This window comes from Mus musculus, chromosome 6, assembly GCF_000001635.26.
Source record: "Mus musculus strain C57BL/6J chromosome 6, GRCm38.p6 C57BL/6J".
Taxonomy (NCBI): Eukaryota; Metazoa; Chordata; class Mammalia; order Rodentia; family Muridae; genus Mus; species Mus musculus.
The window spans coordinates 53968282-53990069 of record NC_000072.6 but is presented as its reverse complement, the minus strand read 5'-3'; the positions used below and the strand labels follow the sequence as shown (position 1 = coordinate 53990069).

General features: G+C 44.9%; 1 protein-coding gene and 1 long non-coding RNA gene across 8 annotated transcripts in view; one reads left to right on the top strand and one right to left on the bottom strand.

Moving 5' to 3' along the window:
- Nucleotides 1-11379, bottom strand: part of 4921529L05Rik (RIKEN cDNA 4921529L05 gene) — a 39340-nt gene extending 27961 nt beyond the window's left edge. Inside the window, exon 1 of the long non-coding RNA NR_110484.2 lies at nucleotides 11275-11379. This is a non-coding gene — a long non-coding RNA (RIKEN cDNA 4921529L05 gene). The remainder of the gene's footprint in view (nucleotides 1-11274) is intronic.
- Nucleotides 11380-11396: 17 nt separating this feature from the next.
- The window catches only part of Cpvl (carboxypeptidase, vitellogenic-like), a 105553-nt gene continuing 95161 nt past the window's right edge, over nucleotides 11397-21788 (top strand). For 3 of the 7 annotated variants that reach the window (XM_006506619.3, XM_006506617.2, XM_006506613.2), the window contains exons 1-2: nucleotides 11744-12013; nucleotides 15263-15448. In XM_006506619.3, the coding sequence (XP_006506682.1) occupies nucleotides 12007-12013; nucleotides 15263-15448 (193 nt within the window). In that variant the 5' untranslated portion in view covers nucleotides 11744-12006. The other 4 variants (NM_001289714.1, NM_001289713.1, NM_027749.2 and 1 more) reach the window with 3 other exon arrangements.

Genomic DNA, 21788 nt, shown 5'->3' with positions numbered 1-21788 from the left:
CAACCTGTGGTCTGATCTTGGATACAAGTCATCTCTACATGGCACAGGCTTGCTTGCTGCTACGGATATTGGATTAGAGCTTTTGGGGCTACCTTCTTCTTTATTGAAGCTTCACATTCAATCATTCATCCATCTGTCAGAAAGCTCTCTTGTCATATCCCGACTGGTTCTTTATGAAGGTTACCCACAGCCTCCAGGATTAATCCTCTCATTTATCCACTAAATCAAGTAATATTTAATATTTAATTTTCTAATGTCTGAGTATAAAAATGTTCAAACATTGATAAAACGTTTAAGCAAGAAAGCGTCCATTCTGCGGTCCCTCGGCTGCTCTGGGGATTCCCCGACTATTTGCTTCAAGCCCTGCTTTCCAAAGGTGTAGAGATGAAAACGAAATGAAACAAATTAACAAAACACATGGTTAAGTCAGGGAAGGGGGAAAGCTTTTGATTTATCCTGGAGCAAAAAGTTTGTGACAAGGTGTCTTAGGATTTACTGCTTATGAACAGACACCATGACTAAGGCAAGTCTTATAAAGGACAACATTTAATTGGGGCTGGCATACAGGTTAAGAGGTTCAGTCCATTATCATCAAGGTGGGGATTAGAGCAGCATCCAGTCAGGCATGGTACAGGAGGAGCTGAGAGTTCTACATCTTCATCTGAAGGCTGCTAGCAGAATACTGACTTCCAGGCAGCTAGGATGATGGTCTTATGCCCTCACCCAGTGACTCACCTACTTCAACAAGGCCATACCTCCTAATAGTGCCACTCCCTGAGCAAGCACATATAAACCATCACAAGGGGTCACTTGACTTTGGTCAGGAAAGTTATTTTGGAGTCACATTTGAAGGACACTGAATTTCATGCCTGAATTATTTGTGTCACACAGTCGCTTGCAGTCATGAGTCCTTAAAGGAGTTTTTGGAAAGAAAATGCCTTGTTTTGGGTAGTTCATTCTGACATCAAGGTGGGCTGCAGACAGAGAGATAGGGTCAGAAGCTTTGCAAATGTCCTGGGCAAGTAAGTACCGTAGTGTACTGTAGTGTACGGTACTGTAGTGTATGGTACTATACTGTACTGTAGATAGTCTGGATTACACAGAGGAAGAAGGGAGGGTAGGAGTTGGTGACTGATTTACCATGAAGATTCTTGGCTTTAGAGCCCAGGATCTGCAGTCATAGCACACTGTCATTGAGACCTAGAGTCTCTGGTTGTCAGGAACTGTTTGGTGAGTGATGGTTGGGAATAGGGCTGGTATCCTGAAATTGCCACGGTGGTAAGACTACACACATGTAAACTGGCAGCCAGCGTTCAAGGGACGCCTGAGAATGAGTGCACAGAGGGAGAGAAGAGGGACAAGGCCTTGGGGGAAATGCACTGACTTCTTAGATCAAAGCACAGCACAGTTCATTATGGCTGACCCAGAGACTGTTCTGTCCGAGTTACAGCACAAGTCCTTCAAGGACTCACAGCTGATGCTTTCTAGACTCCTCCGTGCTAGGGCAGTGGGTGAGGCTCAGGGAGCTTAGGCATCCTTTCACAAAGCGATGCCTGATCTATCTGGAACCACTGTAGCCTAAAGATGGTGGCTGTTTTCCAAACTCAAACTCTGGTGTGACCCTCAATCAGACGTATGGACAGCAGCTCTTTATCCACAAGGTAAGCAAGTGACGCCCCTGACCCTGCTTTATGCTTTAGCAAGATCTTTTTTTGTTTGTTTCTGTTTTGTTTTTTTGTTGTTGTTTTTTGTTTTTGTTTATTTTTTTTTGTTGTTTTTTTTTTTATTTGCCAAGGGCTTGTTGTTAGAAGTAGAAGAGGAGGGCAGGTACTGTTTTGATTTCTCTCTTTCGTACTCTTTCAAGGCTTCTAGATGTATACATGTGCCCATATGCCTTAGTGCAATGAAAGGCAGAGTGAGTCTCCACAGGATGTGAGCACTCTGTCTGAAAGAACATGGTTTTTAAATGGTGGAAGTCATGTTTGAAGTGGTGTGTATATGCTCTAAATCCCATTACCCGGGACAGCGAGGCATAGGGGCTCACATCTTGCTCCTGGAAGTTCTCTGCTAAGGCTACGCCATTTTGGGAGGCTGAGGAGTCGTACGGTTCTTATTCCTGGGTAAGTGCCCCTCCTTTTGTGTGCTATTAGTTTACTTATCGTCCTGAACCTGGGCAGACGCCAATCCCTCTTCTAAACACCAGTCTCTGGAAGTGCTGTGGTCTCGAAGTTTCTCATTTCCTTTGGCTTAGCAGTTGCTGCCTTAATTCTTGAGATCATACTGTCAACTCTGCTGGTTTCTCGTAAGCATGAAATGGGGGGGTAACCTTTCTGCTGTTTCCATTGCTAAGGTTTGGCCTTTCCCTACCCTCTCCTTTGTATCCAAGGCCAGTGTTTACATTGCACCTGTCCTTTTTCTTCCTGTTCTGAGAGAGAGAGAGAGAGAGAGAGAGAGAGAGAGAGAGAGAGAGAGAGGTGCCCATAGCAAAATCAATCCTAGTCCTTTGGTAGCCAGGTAGCCACACCTCTAACTTTGCTGAAGTTACAGGTGGCTTCCTGTACAGTGAGCAACAAGATTTACATTGCAAATGGGTTATGGTCCATTGAGAACTTAATGAGGGTAGTATTTCTTTTCCTGGTCAAAGAGCCCGGCCCTTGAACCTCATTATAGTGCTCCCTTACAGACCATCTGGAGTCATGGCTTCCCTGCACCTCGCCCCCTTTCTAGAATGTGTGCTCTTTGAGGACAGGAGCTATGTGTTTGTCATGTTACTCTTAAGCTTTGGCAGAGTCTGACTCCATAGTCTAAGGCCACAGCATCGCTAAAGAACTGAAGCTGTGCTAAGGTATTTTCATGGGAAAGTGTGGTGGGGCTTGAAGAGACAGAGAAAGGTGACTGCTTTGTGCCGAGGGGGAGTAGAAATGTTACAGGGGACAGTCAAGGCTAGTAGGACAGCCCCCAAGCTTCTGAGGTAAGCGGTAAGAAGTGTAGGAAGTTAATGAAGATGAACCTGCCTTTGAAGCCGCCTGGACCCTGTGATACGGGTCCCCCCCCCAGCAAGGGCAGGTGGCAACTCCAGCTAATCCTGAAAATGAGAAACATCCCAGCCTGGGATTCTTGACAAATATTATCATCAACAGGCAGCAGACACCACTGAAAATCACTTGCTCTGTTTTCTCTCCCTTTCTGCGTATTGAGGAGTTTCCAGAATTAACCTGCCTTGGAGGGGAGTGGCTCTTTGTGCAGCCACATCTAAACTCATCTGAACCAGCAATTAGCTGGGAGGCACTTATTGGGAATGTGTAGATGGGGTTTTGTTGTTGTGTAAATCCACACTCAAAGCCGGACCACAAGATAGTGTTTCCTGGGTAACCAGCCCCTCACTGATACACAGGGTAGAATGGTGATTCGAGTTTGCCTCTTATCAATGAGAGAATTCCGAGCTGGGATGCTGGGACCCCGTACAGTTCTTCTAACCATTGCAATTTACCTACGGAGGAGCCAAAGTCCAGAAGCAATGAATGTTCAGTGATCACCTCAACTCCCTGTCCCCTGGTAAGTCAGAGCATAGGAGTCTCCTCAGAGGCCCCTCCCCTTCCGCCGCTGTGATCTGTACGTCACCGGGAAGGTTCTGCTTCTTTATCTTCCATGGTTTCCAGTCGCCCTGTCACCGCCTGTGACTGCTCCCTGCCCTGGCTAAAGTTTCCATCCTCCTAATTCTGCTGAAGTTGGCTTATGTGGCGAAAGCTGTCAACTTCAAGCCCATCCTGTCACCACGGTCTGCCTCAATCATCAAAGCACCGAGTCCCGAAGCACCTCCTAACTGTTAGAGGCAGAGGCTGAGTCCTTAGAACATCTTCTGAGACTCCACACAAGCCTTCCACTTCCGTGCATTCTGCCTTGCTCTTTCTCCACCCTCTTGTCTCTGCACTGTCTCTTGATACCTGGCACATAGTTAAGTGGAATGGGCACCGTGGAACCCCACATAGGAGGAGCAGGAGGCAGCGGGAAGACACGAGAACTAATGATGAGTTTCTAGTACCGGGGCTTTGCAGACAGCACAGTGCGTTTCTAAACCATGGCAGGAAATAAAGGAAGGAGAAGTGAGGGCCAAGGGTGATTAGGAGCTACTGTTCCTAATTACCACTGATGATTGTTACCATCATCTGCCTGTGTGTGTGGGAAAGCCCCCAATATTCTCTTAAAAACATCTTAGTCGTCTTCTCATGCTCTCCACCTTTCCCCTAACTCCGAGGCCTCCTCCTGCTTTCTCCTGTTCTCTCCGCTGCATCTCTTTCTTGCCTAAGGGACTTTTTAGCTTCTTTGATTTTTTTAAAGTTGTGATTTTTACGATTTTTTTTTTTTGGCTAACTTACAAATAATGGGTTGCACTTGATGCTTTTGGGCATGCATATGGTATGCTGGGCTCCTATTCACCCTCCTAGCACCCTCTCTGGTCTCTGGTCATCAGCCATCAGCCTCCTTCTTCCCTGATTGACTATCTTCTGCTTTCCTGCTTATATTCTTAGTCTACCAAGTGAGAAGTTAGCCTGTTGCACACTGTACCTCCCGGGTGTCTTATTCTGAGACCCAGGGACATGGTTACTAATTTCTTTTTCCTAAGTCAGTATCAGACATTTACTCTACTGCCTGAATGTGTCTCGTGGCCAAGCGTATGGCTTACCACAGTTACAACCCCTGTCTTGTAAGTTCCATGTAATTCACTGAGTTAAAAATGGCCTGTTTCAATTGTTCCAAATCTAGTTTAGCATTCTGTTGTTTCCTGAATGCAGTGTCATATCTCTCTAAAGGTATTTATATACTATAATAAATATATAATAAACATTACATAATTTTTATATAGAATTACTCCACTCCATGAATTGTTGTTTCTGATGAAGGGTTAGTTAGATAATTTGTTTCATATACTGCCTTTTGGATTTTCTTCCAAGTTGATACTTTCTGGTGGTACCTTGCAGACTCTGAGTGTAAGAAACTACGTTATTACTTAGAAGCTCTGAGAACTGGGAGATCTGCATTTACTAAGTCAACAGGAGGAGTCCCAGACATGTGACCGGTGTCCCCCTCATGACGGCACACAAGTTCTTTCTCTAAGAAGACCTAGTCACTGTGGAAAGGAATCCTTCAGCCTCCCATGTAGGGAGAAGGTGGATGTAGCCTAGATGTCAACCGATCCCCACAATGTTGAGTACTCCAGCGCTGTGGAGAATATGGGTGTGCGGTTTCTCTTAGCTCTAGGCGGGTGCCTCTTCCACACTCTCTAGTGTCTAGTATATTGGTTAACCGTTCTCAAGAGAAACAGACTCTCCCTGCTTTTGTTGACACCTACACCTGCGTCAGTGCCTAAGCTCTTGAGCACTTTGAACCTTTGTGTAGTTCTGTAGTCTGAGGTAGCCTGTTTCTCACCGACACACTGCTCTCTCTCCTCCTTGGCCAACTGTTATTCCCCATCCCACATGCTTGAGCTACCTCGGTTACTGCTGCCTCTCTGTTCTCTAGCGCCAGAGTAACTGTGCCTTTAGAAAGAAGTCTTTACTCTCACTCCAGGGAGGTTCCTGTAGGAACACACATGGATGGACTCCACTCACTCTAACAGGCCTGGCTTCCATGTTGACACGTGGAGCTGAATACCCCGAGGGGACTCCAGGTGAGAAATTCAGCAGGCAGCTGGAGAGGTGAGCCAGAAGTGTCGGAGACGTACATCAGCAGAAAGTGCGAGCTTGAGTGATGACCACCTGGGAGAGGGTGTGTGGGGTGAGATAACCATCTGATCAAGGGTGGGCTCCCGGGAACCCCAGGGGTGGAGGGAGCTGTGATGGAGGGAGCCATAGAAGCTCAGACTCAATGAGGTAACGGTTGGTAAAGCTATAGACGAGGTATTGTGAACAGCAGCAAACTCTGCTGGGAAGACTTTTTTTTTTTTTTTTTTTTTAATTTGGAAATGAGTTCATTGGTGATTTTAGCAAGATAGTGTGGACAGAAGTCAGAACGCGGCGAGTAAGAAAACAGTGTTTGCTTTCAGAAACTGCTGACAGGGCAATACTGAGGGTGATTCAAAGGCTTAAGAACCTGACAAGCCAGTCTGTAAACTTTCTCCTCATCTTCATCTTGAATACCACCCAGACTCTCCAGCCTTAAAACTCTCAGTGAGGTCGACTTTGTGAGGCTTTTTTTTTTTTTTTGGCTTGAACTTAGATATTGCTTCCCATGTTCCCATGCTGCTCAGACCTGACTTAAGAAATTAATTTCTTATTCCCCCTTTCCATGTCTTGCTGACCATTTTTCCTGTATATGCCTAAAGACAACTTGTCGTTTTACTTTCTTTCTCTTGCCATGACTCCAGTAGGGTTTCCACTGCTGTGCACTAACTTCCTAGGGCTCAGGTAGGGTCTCTCTCTCTCTCTCTCTCTCTCTCTCTCTCTCACACACACACACACACACACACACACACACACGCACGCACGCACGCACTCACACACACACACACACACACACACACACACACAAACACACACTCACACAAACACACTGGAGACAACAGGGACTTGCTGTCAACCTGTTACTATGAACATCTGGTGGGCCTTCTTACTGACCTCGAGGCTGCAGTACAAAGGCCGCTCTGGGGTCCCATCTGAAATCTCTAGGAAAGAGGCCCTACTTGCCTATTCCAGCATTGGCTGCTTTACAGGACCTGATGATCCTTTAGCTTCTAGCTGCACTGTGCACTGCTCTGGTCCCCACTTGGTATGTGGCAGTATTCAGTATTCTCTTTCCCGGAAGGCCACTCTCCTTCCTGTATTTCCTCCTCTTCCTTCTAAAGATACAAATTTTGTCTTACAAATCCTACCCCAATCCACATCTTATCATAACCAATTATATCTCCGAAGCCATTTTTTTTCTCCCAAACAAGGTCCTGTGTCAAGGTTGTGGAAGTTAGGGCTGCAATCGGTGTGTCTACATGTGTGATCATGCATAAGAAACAACTTAGTCTTTGAAGATTAAAGCAGCCACTCTGGGTGAAAGTCCTGTGGCTTGAGTGTGTCTTTCAGAAGTCCATGTGTTAGAAACAGAGTCCTGAAATGCAAGTGAATGGTTTTTGGAAGCGTGGCCTCTGGGAGGAAATGGGTATTAGCTGAGGGCATGATAGTAGTGGTCCCTTTACAAGAAGAGAGACCCCTGCTGGTCTGCTTGCTGTCTCTCAGTGATGGCTTCTACCGTGTGATGATGCAGCAGGCCCACCAGATGCTGAGCAGATGTTGCCACCACGTTCTTAGACTCTCCAGCAGAGCCATCAAATCAATCTGTTCTTTGCAGGTTTCTCAGCCCTGGATGTTTTTGCTGTAGTGACTGAAACAGCTGTCCTCCATGTTTTTCTTTCCTGAAGCCACCACACCCTATTAATAGACGAAGGTGGATGTGCCTTCAAAATACAGCTGGCCGTTCGTTAATAGCTCTGCTGTAACTCCCTGGCACAACCTCTTCCATCACTATCGAGCCACTGTAGTCTCCTCTAATTAGAATACTGCTTCTGTTCCTGTTATGCTATGGTCCACCCGACAGAGAACAGCTGGACTGATCGTTTACATTGTGCTTCACCCTATTGTTCTCTGACTTAAAACCCCATAGCAGTTTCTCACCGTTAACCCATAGGCCTCCTCTGAGAGGCCCCACTCCTTTCTCCTGCTTCTTTCTGTGCTACCAAGTTTGTTGCCCCTGTTCTCACCAATAGCCAAGTTTGTTTGCACTTCAGGGCCTTTGCACTTTCCTCAGGGCTGGCGATTCTCATTGCTCGGTCATTACCACAGAAATCTCCTCCCTGGCTGCAATTAGCCACATGCTTTCCTTCCTCAGGGTTCAGAGGGCAAGGCCCATTGAGGACACAGATGTTCCCTAGAAAGGTTTGTTGAAGGAATAAAATCATAAAGTATGCTGCATGGCATTATTCATGCCCGTCATCCGAGATAAGATTTCCTTGGTCAAATACGGTTAACAGTCAACTTGTGGGCTTAAATTTCGTATTTAAGCAGAATTTCTCAGACACAGAGTCATTTGATTCTACGAGATGGATCATGTGGTATTTTTGGACTTACCTGAACAAGAGATAGACATGTTGGGAAGGGCTGGTACAGGGGCCATGGCATGGGCTTGGTATCCTAATTAGGACTGGCCTTTGAAGGGAAGACAAATATTCTCTCACCCATTGCCAGAGTCACAGCTGAGACTCTTAAAACAAAGGGAAAAAGAACTAACAAAAGGAAAGCATAACATTTTTATTTAGTTTATGTTTTAAGTGACCCGGGAGCCTTCAGAAAGTGAAGGCCCAGGGGAAACTGCATTTTTAGACAAACAGGAGGAGTGGAGTGCTAGCCTACAGCAGCAAATGGTTCAGTAGGAATGCCCAGGATCTTCCCTAGCCTTCTTCCTCCTGTGAAAGGCCAGGACCCTCTGGAAAGCGGGCCTTACAACCACCTTCAGAGGAGGAGAGATGCTATGCTTTCATGGCTGGGTCTTTAGAGGGGACGGTAGAAGGGTCAGATTGCACTGTATGCTTAGATGTCATATTTGGGGGTGTCAGGTTCCCAACTCTGCTCTCTGGAATCTGTGCTCAGTCATGTAAGATTTGTGTGAATCCAGGCAAGGAATTCTCCAAGAATCAGTTGCTCTGCTACGAAGTAGGACGATCAATTACATTACCCAACTGACAAGGGCTAGAAACAACAAAACGATAAGACAATTATGGCAGTTTGTACATGAGGAGTGTTTATCAGTTGACTGCCGTCACTGCTATCAGGGCACGATGGCGCCTTTGATCATGAACGATATCTATTTCAAAGGATTTCTAAACACTGGAGGCATGCTGACTTTATTTCCCATTCTGCCCTGGCCTCCCTCATTTCCCCAGTGGAGTAAGAGTCCAAGGAGCTCTACGGTCCAGCCTGTGATTGTACTATCGTCTCCTTTTCCTGACCCGGCTCACTCTTTACTGACACACAGTTCTAGTCTGCGCCCGAGTCTTGCAAGTACAAGGATGTGGTGGCAGAGATAACGACAGCTAAATTCATCAGAGAGATCAGTTGCAGGGTCTTGTGCCAGAACTAAAGTCTGTGAATGCGAGATAGGCGCACCAGGCCACTTCAGCCTTGCCTTGCCTTCATCTTAGGGGAGTGTCCTGCTTCAAATGTCATTTTTAGAAATTGAAATGATATCTTAAGGAAATGAACAATGGAAATCTGGAAGTAATTTTTGCTTTCCTCATTTGATTACATGGAAATCTTTTTATCAAAATGGCTACATTTAGAATTTGGGCTGCTATTTGATTCAAGGTTATACAATAGCCTTTATTATCAAATTCTCATGGTTCGTTTATGCTCATGGAACCCCACAAGGCACCCAGGTGTTTTCTAAACAGCAAAACCACTCATTTGTATTCTTTCAAATTACAGATTCCACGGAAGTGCTGCTGCTGACTTGTTTTGCTCTTAATTTTCAAAATATTATATATCGTGTTGGGGATCTAAAGAGCAGTGAAAAATGGAAAGGTGTCCAAATGCCTATGTTAATCATGGTAGCAACGTTTATCACGTGAAACAGCATTCCTTTTGCTAGTGTAGTCCTATTGTACAATGGAGAACTGAGGAGGAAAGAGGAGACAGAACAAAGCCTGAATGGCATGTGTGTGCCTCTGGTGTGTATGTGCATGTGTGTATATGTGTTTTGTACCTCTAACTTGCTAGTAAGCACTTCCAAGTAGCCTCTTTGGGTTTCTTTTCTTGAGGCTTCTGGGCTGAGCATAACACTCTTGCTCCAATGTACAGAGAACAGCTGAGCCCACGTTCCTCTCCTGTCTCTTCTGCTGGCCACTTTGATGGGGATTGGACAGGGAGATGATTGTGAGCAGTGTCTAGCACACTTTCTAGATAAAGAGGCAGAGAACTCTATAGCAATGGGCTCTGGGGGAGAGAGACCTGGTTTGTGACATTGCCAATATCTATGGTACAGTACTGCTGACATAGCTGATGTCAAGCTCCCCAGAGCTATGGATCACACTTGGCAAATAATGCTCCGAAGGAAGCCCTCATACAGGCTGCCAACTGTTAAGTCTTGTCAAATCCTGGGGCAAATGGCTGAGGTGTCTAGTTACCATGTCAAACTGGACCTGGCCGTCAGGTTCTCTCAGCATTCCTCAGTCCCTGTTTCTTAGGAGGAATGGCTAGCCTAACCCATCTCCTACCCTAAGCCTCCAGTCCAGGGGCTTCCTTCCTCCAGCTGCCAATCATTTTGATTACCTGGTCCCCCCATTTGTTCTTTACTCTCATGGGTCTCCTGGCTGCTGCCCCTGGGTTCCCTTCTCCCTCTCCCTTCCCCTCCTCTTCTCCTTACGTGGCCCAGCTTAGTCTGGTCATGTCCACCCTAGACTCTCCCAGATGTCCCTGCCTCTGGCTATATGCTCCCTTTTATCTACAATAGATTTTCTCCTTCAGCATACCTGGGGCCAGTCATTTTATTTCTTTTTTTCATTTACCCACCAGACACAGTGGGTAAAAGTGTAGCATAACTCTAAACAGAAGTTAGCACTAAAATAACCAGGCACTGATAAGTTTGGGGGTTGTATTTTAAACTCGTTTTAAAATATAACTCATCCCATGGTAAGTTCTTGCATTTGGGTTTTTAAAAATAGTATCTGTGTTAAAGAACTGTCTTCCAGGGTTCCCACAGATGTAACTAGCAACTGTGTGTCACACTGAGTGAGACACAGAGAAGCCGCTATCTAACCAAGGTCCACTGATGTATTCTGGTGGCAAATCTTCCCCAGAAAGACCAACCTCTCCAGATTCTATCTCTCTCTGTCTGTGTATTGTTCAACAATAGATCACTGAGACAGGCTAGTCCATTGAGACCAGAGTCAGAATATCTGAAGGATATCTGAATGACTGGAGCAGTGGGAATCAGATGAGAACAGGAACCATAAATATATCCCGGCTTCGAGTCTCGGCCCCACTATTCAATGATGGAGTCCTCCTGATCAAGTTGGTTCAGTCGTGTTTTTGTTTGTTTGTTTGCTTTGTTTTTAACACTCTCAGACATCTAAATTAGATCATATGAACACTTAATGTCTTCTGTAGTTCTACCTTGGCTCCTTCTCATTTATATCCATCAATGGCACACACGTTTGCTTAGTAATGCTTACATGTGTATTTGTCATAGATGCTAAGCAGAACCAGATACAAATACTATAAGGATAACTGGACTCACCATCCTCACTTTTATCCCAAGCCTTCTAAGTTACCAAGGAAAACCCCACGTTGAGCCTCTGAAGTTCTGTGGCTGTAGGTCGGGATACATCCCAATAGAATTTTCGAGAAAAAAGAACAAACAGAACCTTATTCCTAGGAAACGCCAGAGGTCATAACCAGGTAGCTATGAGGAATAAGGAACAAGCCCCCTGCTTTTTGTTGTGGCTATCAGTTGCTTTGTTTTGTTTGAAGGAAAATCAAAATATCAGAAAAACTACTCTTTTGTATTTACAAGATTAATTGTTGTTGGAAACTTAGAATTTTATATGAAGTATAAAGCAAGGAGGAAATAACTATATCCGCTCCAGGGGTTTACTCTTGTTTACCCAAAGCTTTGTCATCTTTTCCACGTGCTTCCCTCAATCACTTTATTGAGTGGTAACTTATTAATCTGGCGTGCTGCTGCAGATGGGGTGTGTTGTGTTCTTATCCTAAAGGCCATGGAGTTGAAGAGCTTGGTTTAACATAATGTATGACACATGGGCTCCAATGGTAACTTAGTGGTGGTTTATTTAGTGGTGGTCGTTATCTGACACATACTGGTGAACAGCCTTGATGATTTACTACTTTGGCTGGAGCACAGCTCATGTTTGTGTTCCTGAACACCAAGAGGACTCTCTTCCTCAAACCTGTTGTTATGATGGTTTAGACTGGAGCTTTCTATGTGCCCTTCGTATTCATTCAAGTAGGAATGTGTGGTCAGTAGACATTTTTTTCCTTTGCTTCTCTCTCTCTCTCTCTCCCCCTCTTCTTACATCTGTGAGTCACAACTTCTCTGTAGTATAGGTTTATTCATTCAGAGAGAACTCAATGTTTAATAGATGAGAGATTTAGTCCAATTTCGGATCAGCAAAAGCAACACAGGTCTCTTTTTCCTTTTTCTTTTTTTTTAAGTCACACTCCTCCATTCATGCTAATGGCTTTCATTCCCCTTAGGAGAGATGACAGCTGAGCAGTTGTGGAATTCTGTTAAATGAGAACTGTGAAATGAAGTATACTGTTGCCTTAATTCATTGACGTGGAGCACCGTGACTTTAGTAGTTACTTGATTAAATGTTAATGAACTCTGCTAAATTGACCTAATTCTTACTTTTGTGTACTAAATTTATGTCAATTAAAGCAAGCTTGCTTCCACCATTTTTTTTAAAAACATTGTTGAGTGAAGCTCTGCTCTCTGAGGCAGTGTTGTGACTATAGTGGTTGCTTAAATATTAATGGTGCCATTAAGGGGGCTGGAGGTTTGCTGCTGGAAGACAGGGAAACTAGACAGCAGGGTGGTTTCTTGTGTCTACTCAGGGGACCCTCTTCCTGGAAGAGTATTTTCTATTATTATTTTTTTAACACTATGCTTTTTTTATTTTCTGAATCAGTAGAATTGTTGATTTCAGCCATTCTTTGAAGATAGCTATGCTATTAAAGCCTTGGTGTAACAAATTCACATAATTAAAAACAATATCTTAACAATGCCATAGTGGCCATTACCCTTGGGCCTCTTGAGAACTTAATTTCAATTTCTAAAATCATTTGCTTCTTTATTATAGTCAATAACAGGCAAAATCATTTTTAGCTGTGTACTGTATTTGAGTGGGTTTATTTACATTAAGCATGAGAATTCTATTAAGTTAATCCTGAGAGATATGACAAGGGTCATATATTCAATCAAATTATGATTATAAACCCTTACCTCAATGGGAAAATGTTGCTGAGAACCCTTTTAAATTTTCCACAACCAGTATTTTGTATTATGCTAAGTTGGATTGTGTTAAACATGTGGTAAATAGATTTGTACACATTTTGCATTTTTAAAATGTTCTAATGGTTTGACATTTTGAAGCACAGAAAATCAAAAGCAGGCATTGTGTTTGCATAATTGTATATTTCCCTTTATAATCAGAAACCTGAGTGAATGGGGTATTTATTCACTGAACAATATTTTGTTTAACATTTAGCTGCCAGGGTTGTAATTCACTGTCAGCGTACTTGCATTGCTTGTGCAAGGGCTCTGGGTTCCATTCCCAGCTCTAAAATAAAGCCACTCCAACCAGAAGTTAAAACTAAGCGTAGCCATCATGCTTAGGTAGCAATGGTGTGGAGCCAGGGACTGGCAGGCGCAGCTGCTGTAATACCCTAGGCAAGGCTGGGATTAAGGTGGAAAGGCATCTATCTGCCTCCGGTGGAAGATCTAAGATGGTGGGTCGCAAAAGCTCAGTAACCAGGAGGAACAGTGTTTTAATGCAGTATGTGAAAACTCTATGTAATGAGAAGAAAGCCTATGATTGAAGTAAATCAAGATTTTAAGTGAGAACAGCATCTGACAGCCCTTCACAGAAGCTATGTGTCCCTCCATATACCCTGCACCCCTGAAGTCATGCTTCATGTACCCCAACATGGGGGAGCAAGAAGAAATCAGATGCTGGGTTCTCTACCGTCATATCCTTGCATGAGACAACATCTTGAGTCTAGTTTTGTTACCTAACTTTGAAGTCAGTTATTGTTGCCTTTCTGGTGGAGTTACTCAGGGATGCAAATCAGGTAAAAATACATGGAAAATCCATGGAAAGGCCCATTGCAAACAGGACTTGTGTCTGTGCAAAGCCTGAGTGGCAGCCCACATGACTTCAAGCCATCCTGATGACTTGCCTGGTGAAAATTCTCAGCAAACAATACATTTAAAGGTTGTTGCTCATTTTCTCATTTTTCATCTCTCATTTAAAAAAATGATTTACTTTTATTTTTAACTCTCTCTCTCTCTCTCTCTCTCTCTCTCTCTGTGTGTGTGTGTGTGTGTGTGCATTTGTCTGTGTGAGGTTATGTGCACCCATGTGTACTATTGTCAACAGAAGCCAGAAGAGCGGATCTGGACTTATAAGAGGTCATGAGCCCCCAACACGGCTACTGGGATGAAGTCTCTGGTCCTCTAGAAGAGTAGCAGGAGCCCTTGATGTCTAAACCATCTCTCTACCCTCTTCCACAGATACATCCTGTCTCTTACACTTGTAGCCCAGGATAGTGACAATTTACTATGTGGCCAGAGATGACCTTAAACTGCTGATTTTTTTGACCCCAACTTTCAAGTACTAAGATTGCAGGCATGCATGTGCTTTGTGGGGCCTGATCCCTTCATTTGCCTGTCAGATGACAATGAGCCAAGGGACTTAGAGGATCCTCCATCTCTTCTTTCTGTTTTGTTGTTGGATACAAGACTTGTAAGAGACAAAGTGATGTTAAATAAAACAAAACAAAACAAAACAAAACAAAACAAACCCAGCCAGCCAGCCAACTAACCAACCAACCAACCAACCCAGTAGCTTATTTTAAATCCCTTGCAAAGGGCACTGTATGCCCATGGTCTTCCCTTTGCTTAAACCACCTCTTGTATATTTGGTGCTGGGGAATGGGGGTGGAAGGTGGGGATGTGGGATGGGATGGGCAGGTGGAGTGTGCTTTTTCTGTTGCTCCCATATGCCCGAGTCCCATCTCCTTTCATTCCCACCCACCTTGTCATCCTAGGTCATCCCCCCCTAAAATGCTCCCTAGATCCTCTGCCAGTCTGCAGTGATGGAATGGTCTCACTCACTCACTCACTCACTCACTCACTCACTCACTCAGTGATCATTTTTAGAGCCCTGGTTGCTTCCAGGCTTTTCCTAATTCTCTACTGGTTTTCCTTTTCAGGCCATAATTTTAAATACAATAGTTGCCCTCTCAGTACATGGTGAATCCCTTGCAGAACCTTCCTCTAGGGGGCTGAGGTCAGGATCAACAGGGGTTGGGTTGGCCTTACCTCCTGGTGACATCCACTGTGTTCAGCACAGTGCCTTTATACACAGTAGGAAAATTGTGTTTGTTTTCTTCTTTAAGCAAACAAATGGATTTGGTGCATGTAAAGGGACCAGGCAAAGAATGACTCCTGCCTCACGTATGGACTGTTACTGCTCTTGCCCCAGGCCAACAAGAAATGGTTCGTGCCAAGTGGAAGATGGTTGTTTCACTGATCTTGTTTATGGTCAGCCCTGGTGATGGACTGTTTCATGCAGTATACCGAAGTATCCTTGTTTCCCAGTCCTTCAAGGGGGATGCAGGACAGCCTCTTTTTCTTAGCCCATACATCAAAAACGGGAAGATCAAGGAGGGTAAGTGTTGCACAGGAAACTGCTGCTACCTTTTAAAGTTCGTTTTATTTCATTTTACTGCTCTCTACTCAATGGTGTTTTAAAAGCTATCCTCTAGCACCCAAGATGAAAAATACACGCCAGCATTTTATTCAGTTGTTTTATTTCAAGAACTGAGAAGATATCACCCAATGTCCTGTATTATCTGGATTGGAAATTAACATGAGGTAGTTGGGGAAGGAATATTTATATGTTTAAGTATTTCTCGTCATAAAACCAGTGAGTGTCTCTCAGTGGGACAGTATTGGCAAAGCCACTACAAACCTTGCACCTTGTACCTTTCACCTGTCATGAACTCATTCACACTTGTCAAGCAAGTAAGGAATGCTCAAGTGTGGAGCCTGAGGTAGGAGGTCCAAGGACCTGCCAGAATTCACAGGGATGCCAGCTGACAGATGTGGGCCCCATACTCACAGGGCTTCCCTCCACCCACTCTGCTGTGCCTCTCCCCTGGCATGTTACCACACCCACACCTAGGTTTCCTTGTTAGTAAAGTGGAGATTTAACAGCTTGCACAATTGGAAAGAACATCAGGGAAATCTAGTGAGAAAGAAACTGAGAAAAACCCCTGTATTTGTAAATTTATTCAAAAATCTTAGTATTTGCATAGGCTTCCTGAAGAGACCACCTGGGGTTAATACCTGTCAGTTAATAGAAAGAAGTCACTTGTAGTCTTCTTAGACTAACGTGTGTGGTCACCTTTGCTCTTACTGCATCTTGGTCCTTGGATAAGTCACTGTGGTCACAAAAAAAAAACCCTCATTTGTGGGAACTCAGTTGACCCCTGAGCTACAAATAGTACACAGCCTCTGGTGCTGAGGAACTGTTTGTACAATGAAAGCAGAAGACTGGGCTGGTGGCCAGAAAGAGCCGAGGAAGGGTCTCAAAGAGGAGACAGACAATGAGTGTTTGTTGAAGGAAGGGGCGGGTGAGGTGGGATCTGAGGAGTGGCTGGCAGGGACTGGGTGGGAGAGCTGCAGAGGAGGGACTTGTCCAGGACCGAAGCCTTGCCTAGAGCAGCTGGAGGGTCAGATGGGATGGAGGATGGACGAGACCAAAAGTTTCAGCAAAGTGATGGGATCAAAAGTAAGTCTCAATACTCTACAAGGACGTTTAAAACAAAGCACAGTTTGCTCCTTGGAAGTGTCCTCACAGTCAAAAGGCCGTCACCCTTTCTGATTTCTCAATAATCAAGCTGTTTGAATCCTGCCTTCATGGCTTCGAAGTGAAGTCTGCACAAGCTATGAGGTTTTGCCAACTCTTTGCTGCAAGAAGGTGAAAAGCCTTCACTGTGTAATCCGAACACTTAAAAAAAAAAGATTCACCTTCACTTTCTGCACAAGATTCACAGAAAGACGGCCACCTGGTCACATATAAAGATGTATTTGAGTCAGAAATACATCATCAGTACACCTGACTCCGCAGTATCAGTTTGCACTCGGTTCGGCTTCCTTAATAACTTGAGACTGATGCTCAGATTCATCTCATTAATAAGTAAGAGGAAAAACATTTAATGTTAAACAGAAAAGGTCACAGTAACCAAGTCTTACCCATCTTCATGCCAGAAAGTGGAGACTCAGACATCTTACAGGATTTACCCAAAGGGGAAGCAGGTCTCAGAGCAACCCTAAAAAGAACATATAGTTATTGTCCCCATTGTGAAGATGAAAAAACCAAGGATCTAGGAAAATAAATATCTTGCCCAGAGCTGTAAAATCAGGAAGTGGCAGATCTGGGATTAGAACCTCTTGCCTGCCAGCCACACCACGAACAGCTGTGCCAAGTGACTATCTCCTGACTCGAAGCTATAGATAAGAAACCAATGGCCCAAGAGGGTCTGTGTGCACATTGAATAAGGGAGGCAGCTAAGCAAAAACATTAAGTCAGAGACGCCATGATGTGTCTGTGCCCTGCATGTAGCAGAACCAAGTGGAGAACACTGCAGAATTCCCACGAGCAACGAGTTATCCCGTCCTGCCCCTTGCTGCTTGTCTGGCCTTCCACCACCATCATGTGCACACACAGAAGTGTGTGTTCTTTCATGCCTTGGTAGCAAGCCCGGCAGATCTGCATCTTATGAGTGGCAGCATTGGCGACACTGACTGATATGTAACTTCTATTGCTAACGTGGTGTTTCACACTCAGAATCTGGATGGGGTTTGAGCGGTAGATCCAGAAGCCGGCGCATCTGGGGACTCAGATGCTGCCCGACAATATAATTAAGGATAATTTTATTCATCCGCTTTCCTGAAAGTTCAGGGAGCTATGGACAGATGGTCAGCTCCCTCTTTAAATCCCTGCTGTTAATGGGATCTGTCAAAGCTGCAGGAATGGGAGCCTTAACATCGCAACAGAACATTGCCGAGATAAACAGTAGTTCAAAGAAAGACAAGGGGAATTTTTAATTTTTTAATACCCAATTAGCTAGCTTAATTTTACATAATTGTAATTGCATGTTTGCTTTCTCTGAGGCTAAAATAGATCCTTACGTTCTGGAATAAAATAAATGCAGAACTTGAGCATCTTTACAAACATCTTGTTTTTGCAAATTCTGAAGGATAGTTTGGTATTGGGTTCTAATTTGTTGCTTGTGGAATGGAATTGTGCTGTCTACACTGGGGGTGGATCTATGTATACCACAGTTGGCTGGCTGACTCCTTCTCTGGCCACACTCCAACTGTTCTCAGAGTGTTAATGTCACAAATCCTAGCGACAGCAGTAAACAGAGGAGAAGGAAGTGAGATGGTTTCAAAGAAACCTTTTTCCTTTTCTTCCTTCAGGGTTTTAAAACATTTATATTGTGTGTCACAGGGACAGAAAGATTAAAAACTGCATGCGGAAGCCTGTTTTTCATACTCCATTAACAGATGAGTCTGTTGGATGAAAGGCACAAAAAGCATATTTAAAATCCATGTTACTTGAGGAAACTCTTGGTTATCTTACTGTGATTTGGTGGATGGGAGTTTAACATATGAAATGGGGCAAAGCCACTCTTCCACTGAATAGGAGTCTTCAAGATTTGGTAAGACAGTGACAAGGTCTGTCTTCCAGAGGGGTTTGTAGAAACACTAATTCTGGTGCAGTGTCAGTGGCTGCCCATACATTTATTCATTCATCTGCCCATTCATTATTATTCATTCATTAAAGAGTATTTGTGGAGTGTCTTAAGTATGTGAACCATCATGCTATGTCCCAAGGGTTCAGAGATTAAGCAAGACAAATTCCCTGCCTTCCTACAGCTTCAGCTGGAGGAGAAAAAGGACAGGACATGTTTAAGTACAAGTTAGTAGAGATGTGACTTAGGCATTCCCAGGAGGGAGGGACAAGTGAGCAGGCAAATCCATCTAGAGCCAGCCTGCAGACCCTGTGCTGCTCAGGTCTCAGAGACAGATTGATCCAATCGTCTCTTGCCCATAGTCCATCCCCCGCAGCTCCTGTCTATTACCCACTTTCTCTTTTTCTCGGTGTACTTTGACTTCTCCCATTCTTCTCTGTCTTCTGCCCTGAATCCCATGTCGCCCGGGACCTCTGGTTTGTAACTCACTCATTCCAGACTCAGTTTTAATTCTTGCTCATTCTTTTTGGGGAACGGATGTTTGTCTGATGTTGAGATGATGGTTAGTAGACTTGCTTAAGGTATCTCTTCAGCATTTTAATGGCTTTCCCACCTTGGCGTGTGATCTTTCGTTGCTTTGAGGGTAGAAGAAGAGGGAGAAATGATGGGTGGAGGGAAGAGTTAGAGCTGAGGCAAGACCAGTGTCTTAGTCAGTGTTAACACTGACTGCTGTCACAAGATACCACGACCATGGAAACTCTTGTAAGAGAAAGCATTTCACTGGGGCCTGCTTAAAGTTTCAGAGGCTCTTAGATCATTATTATCATGGATGGAGCAGGAAGGCGTGTGGGCCAGGCATGCATGGTGCTGGAGAAATAGTTGAGAGTTATAACCTGATGGGGGCGGTGGGGATGGAAACCTCAAAGCCCACCCCAGTGACACACTTCATCTAGCAAGGCCACACCTCCCAGTCCTTCCCAAATAGTGCCTGGAGACTAAGTATTCAAATACGCGAGCCTATGTGGACCATTCTTATTCAAACCACTGTTGTGGGAGAACATTGTATTTCTTTTTTCTCTTTTGCTTTTTCTCATTACAGCCCTTTCCCTTTTCTCCCTTGTTACTTCTGTTGCTGCAACTGATTCACACAAACCAAGCAACTCATAAACAATGACAGGTTATTGAGCTTGAAGTTCTGAAGGCTGAAGAGTCCAAGGTCAGAAGCTGGATCTGGTGATGCCATCCTGGATATGGTCACTTCATAGAGCCCTGGACCAGCCCAGGCCATCATAGCAAGACAGGAGGTCCTAACTTGTGGTTCTTCTCTTCTGATACAGCCATAGCCCTGTTGGATTAGGGCCCCACCCTTGATGGTTGCATTAACATTCATCGCCCACCAAAGCTTGGTTCTCAAATACTAAATTTTTGATACCTCAAATTGAGGACTCAGTTCCCAACATGAGTTTTGGTGGGGACATTCAGACACAAGAGAGACAAGTGCCCCTGGCGATTGAGTGGGGGCTCTAGTTAAGCAATTCTGCCTGGGACAAGTTGGGAGAGCCCAAACTGGGCAAAGCTTCCAGACATCTGTGCTTCCTTTAGGGATAACTTCCCACAGGCTAACGAGACCCACCTCCTGTAGACTGACACCCTGGTTTATGTTAGGTTCCCTCCTAGGCACATTCATGAGCACTTTTTGTTGTTCTTCCCAGAAAGCATGTAGTTGGGTAATCAGTGTGTACATTTTGTTCAAGAAGAAAGACATTCTTGGAGATGAAGTAAGTGACTTCATCAGGGATTATAAACCAGGTCTGTCCGACAAAAGCAGGCTAGTCCCGCTGGACCCTCAGACCACTTCCCATTGAGACCTATCTTTTGTGTCATCACTGTCTCCTCCCCCAGCTGCTGCCTCATCTCAATCACCACAGGACATTTACAGACAACAGTAGCTATGCTCTGTGCAAGGCAGCCTCTTTGTCTTTTCCTTTTCTTTCCCCCTGTGTGTATGGATCATGTGTATGGATGCGCCTTAGCGTGAAGGCCAGAGGACAATGCTGGTGCCATGCTCAGTGATAGTATCCATTTCCTTTGCAACACGGTCTCTGATCAGTCTGAAACACACTGATTTGGCTACACTGCCGGGCCAGGAAGCCCCTGGGCTCCTCCTACCTCTGCTTCCTCAGCACTGAGATTGCAAGCACCCATCACATACGCCGACTCTTTTATGTGGGTCCCCGGGATCCAAGCCAGGTCCTTATGCTTGCCAGGCAACTGATGGAGCGATCTCCTGAGCCCCTAAGCTGGCTTCTCTTGACAGGCGTGTACATGATGACAGGGGTGTACATGATGACTCCGTGGTCCTGCAGACCCATAAGGGATGCGCCTGTCTTAGTCGAGAAACCACAGCACAGGGGAGGCTGGCTGCTGCCTCCTAGGGTCACAAAGCTGGCCAGGCAGTTGTGCTGGGGGAAACAAGCAAAGAGGTCAGAAGTGTGCCTCCTTGGAAAGGCATGCCTGTTTCCAAAACGGAGCTTACGGCTTCAACGCTGTGGTATGTGGGAGAAAGGCCCTGGATTTAACATTACTTCCTGTGTGTTTGACTAGTCTTACTATGGTAGATTTCTTTTTTCTTTTTTTCTGTCCGTGATGTGGCTGGCTGCCAGGTAGGGCAGAGATGCCCACCACAGTATCATTAGTTGGTGGCATGTTGACCTCTCAAACCGTCTCCTGTTTAATTCGTCTCAGAGTGATATACCATTCTGGAGTGATTCTTCCCTCAAGGACATTTCTCTTCCTCCCAGGCCTCCCTTCTGCTCCTGCCCACATGCTCTAATGCCCTCTACTGGTTCCCTTTCTGCCCTGTTCCTCTTTGCTTCTCTTTCACTTCTTGTCCGCTATACCTAGGACTCAGTGGATCTTCCAATAGCAGGCAGTCAGAAGCAGCCTGGTGACCTGGCGGCGGCTACTGGGGAGGGGTTGGGTGCCTCAGTTCTTCTTCAATGCTGGGAACCTTGGGCAAATTACCTAACCTTTCTTTGTTTTTCTGGTGTCATGGCCTTGCAATTCTTAGTTTCCATCAGCATCAGCTCATCTGAGGCTTTCACTCATGACTGAGCCATGCCCTCTGTCTCATTTCCTGTCCCCTTTGCTGGAATAAGGGCCTCTCCCTCCCACAACGTCCCTGTTCTACTTGGCACCCTGCATAACAAAGAGGTCACTGGATACCTGCCTCTAGCCATTTGGGAC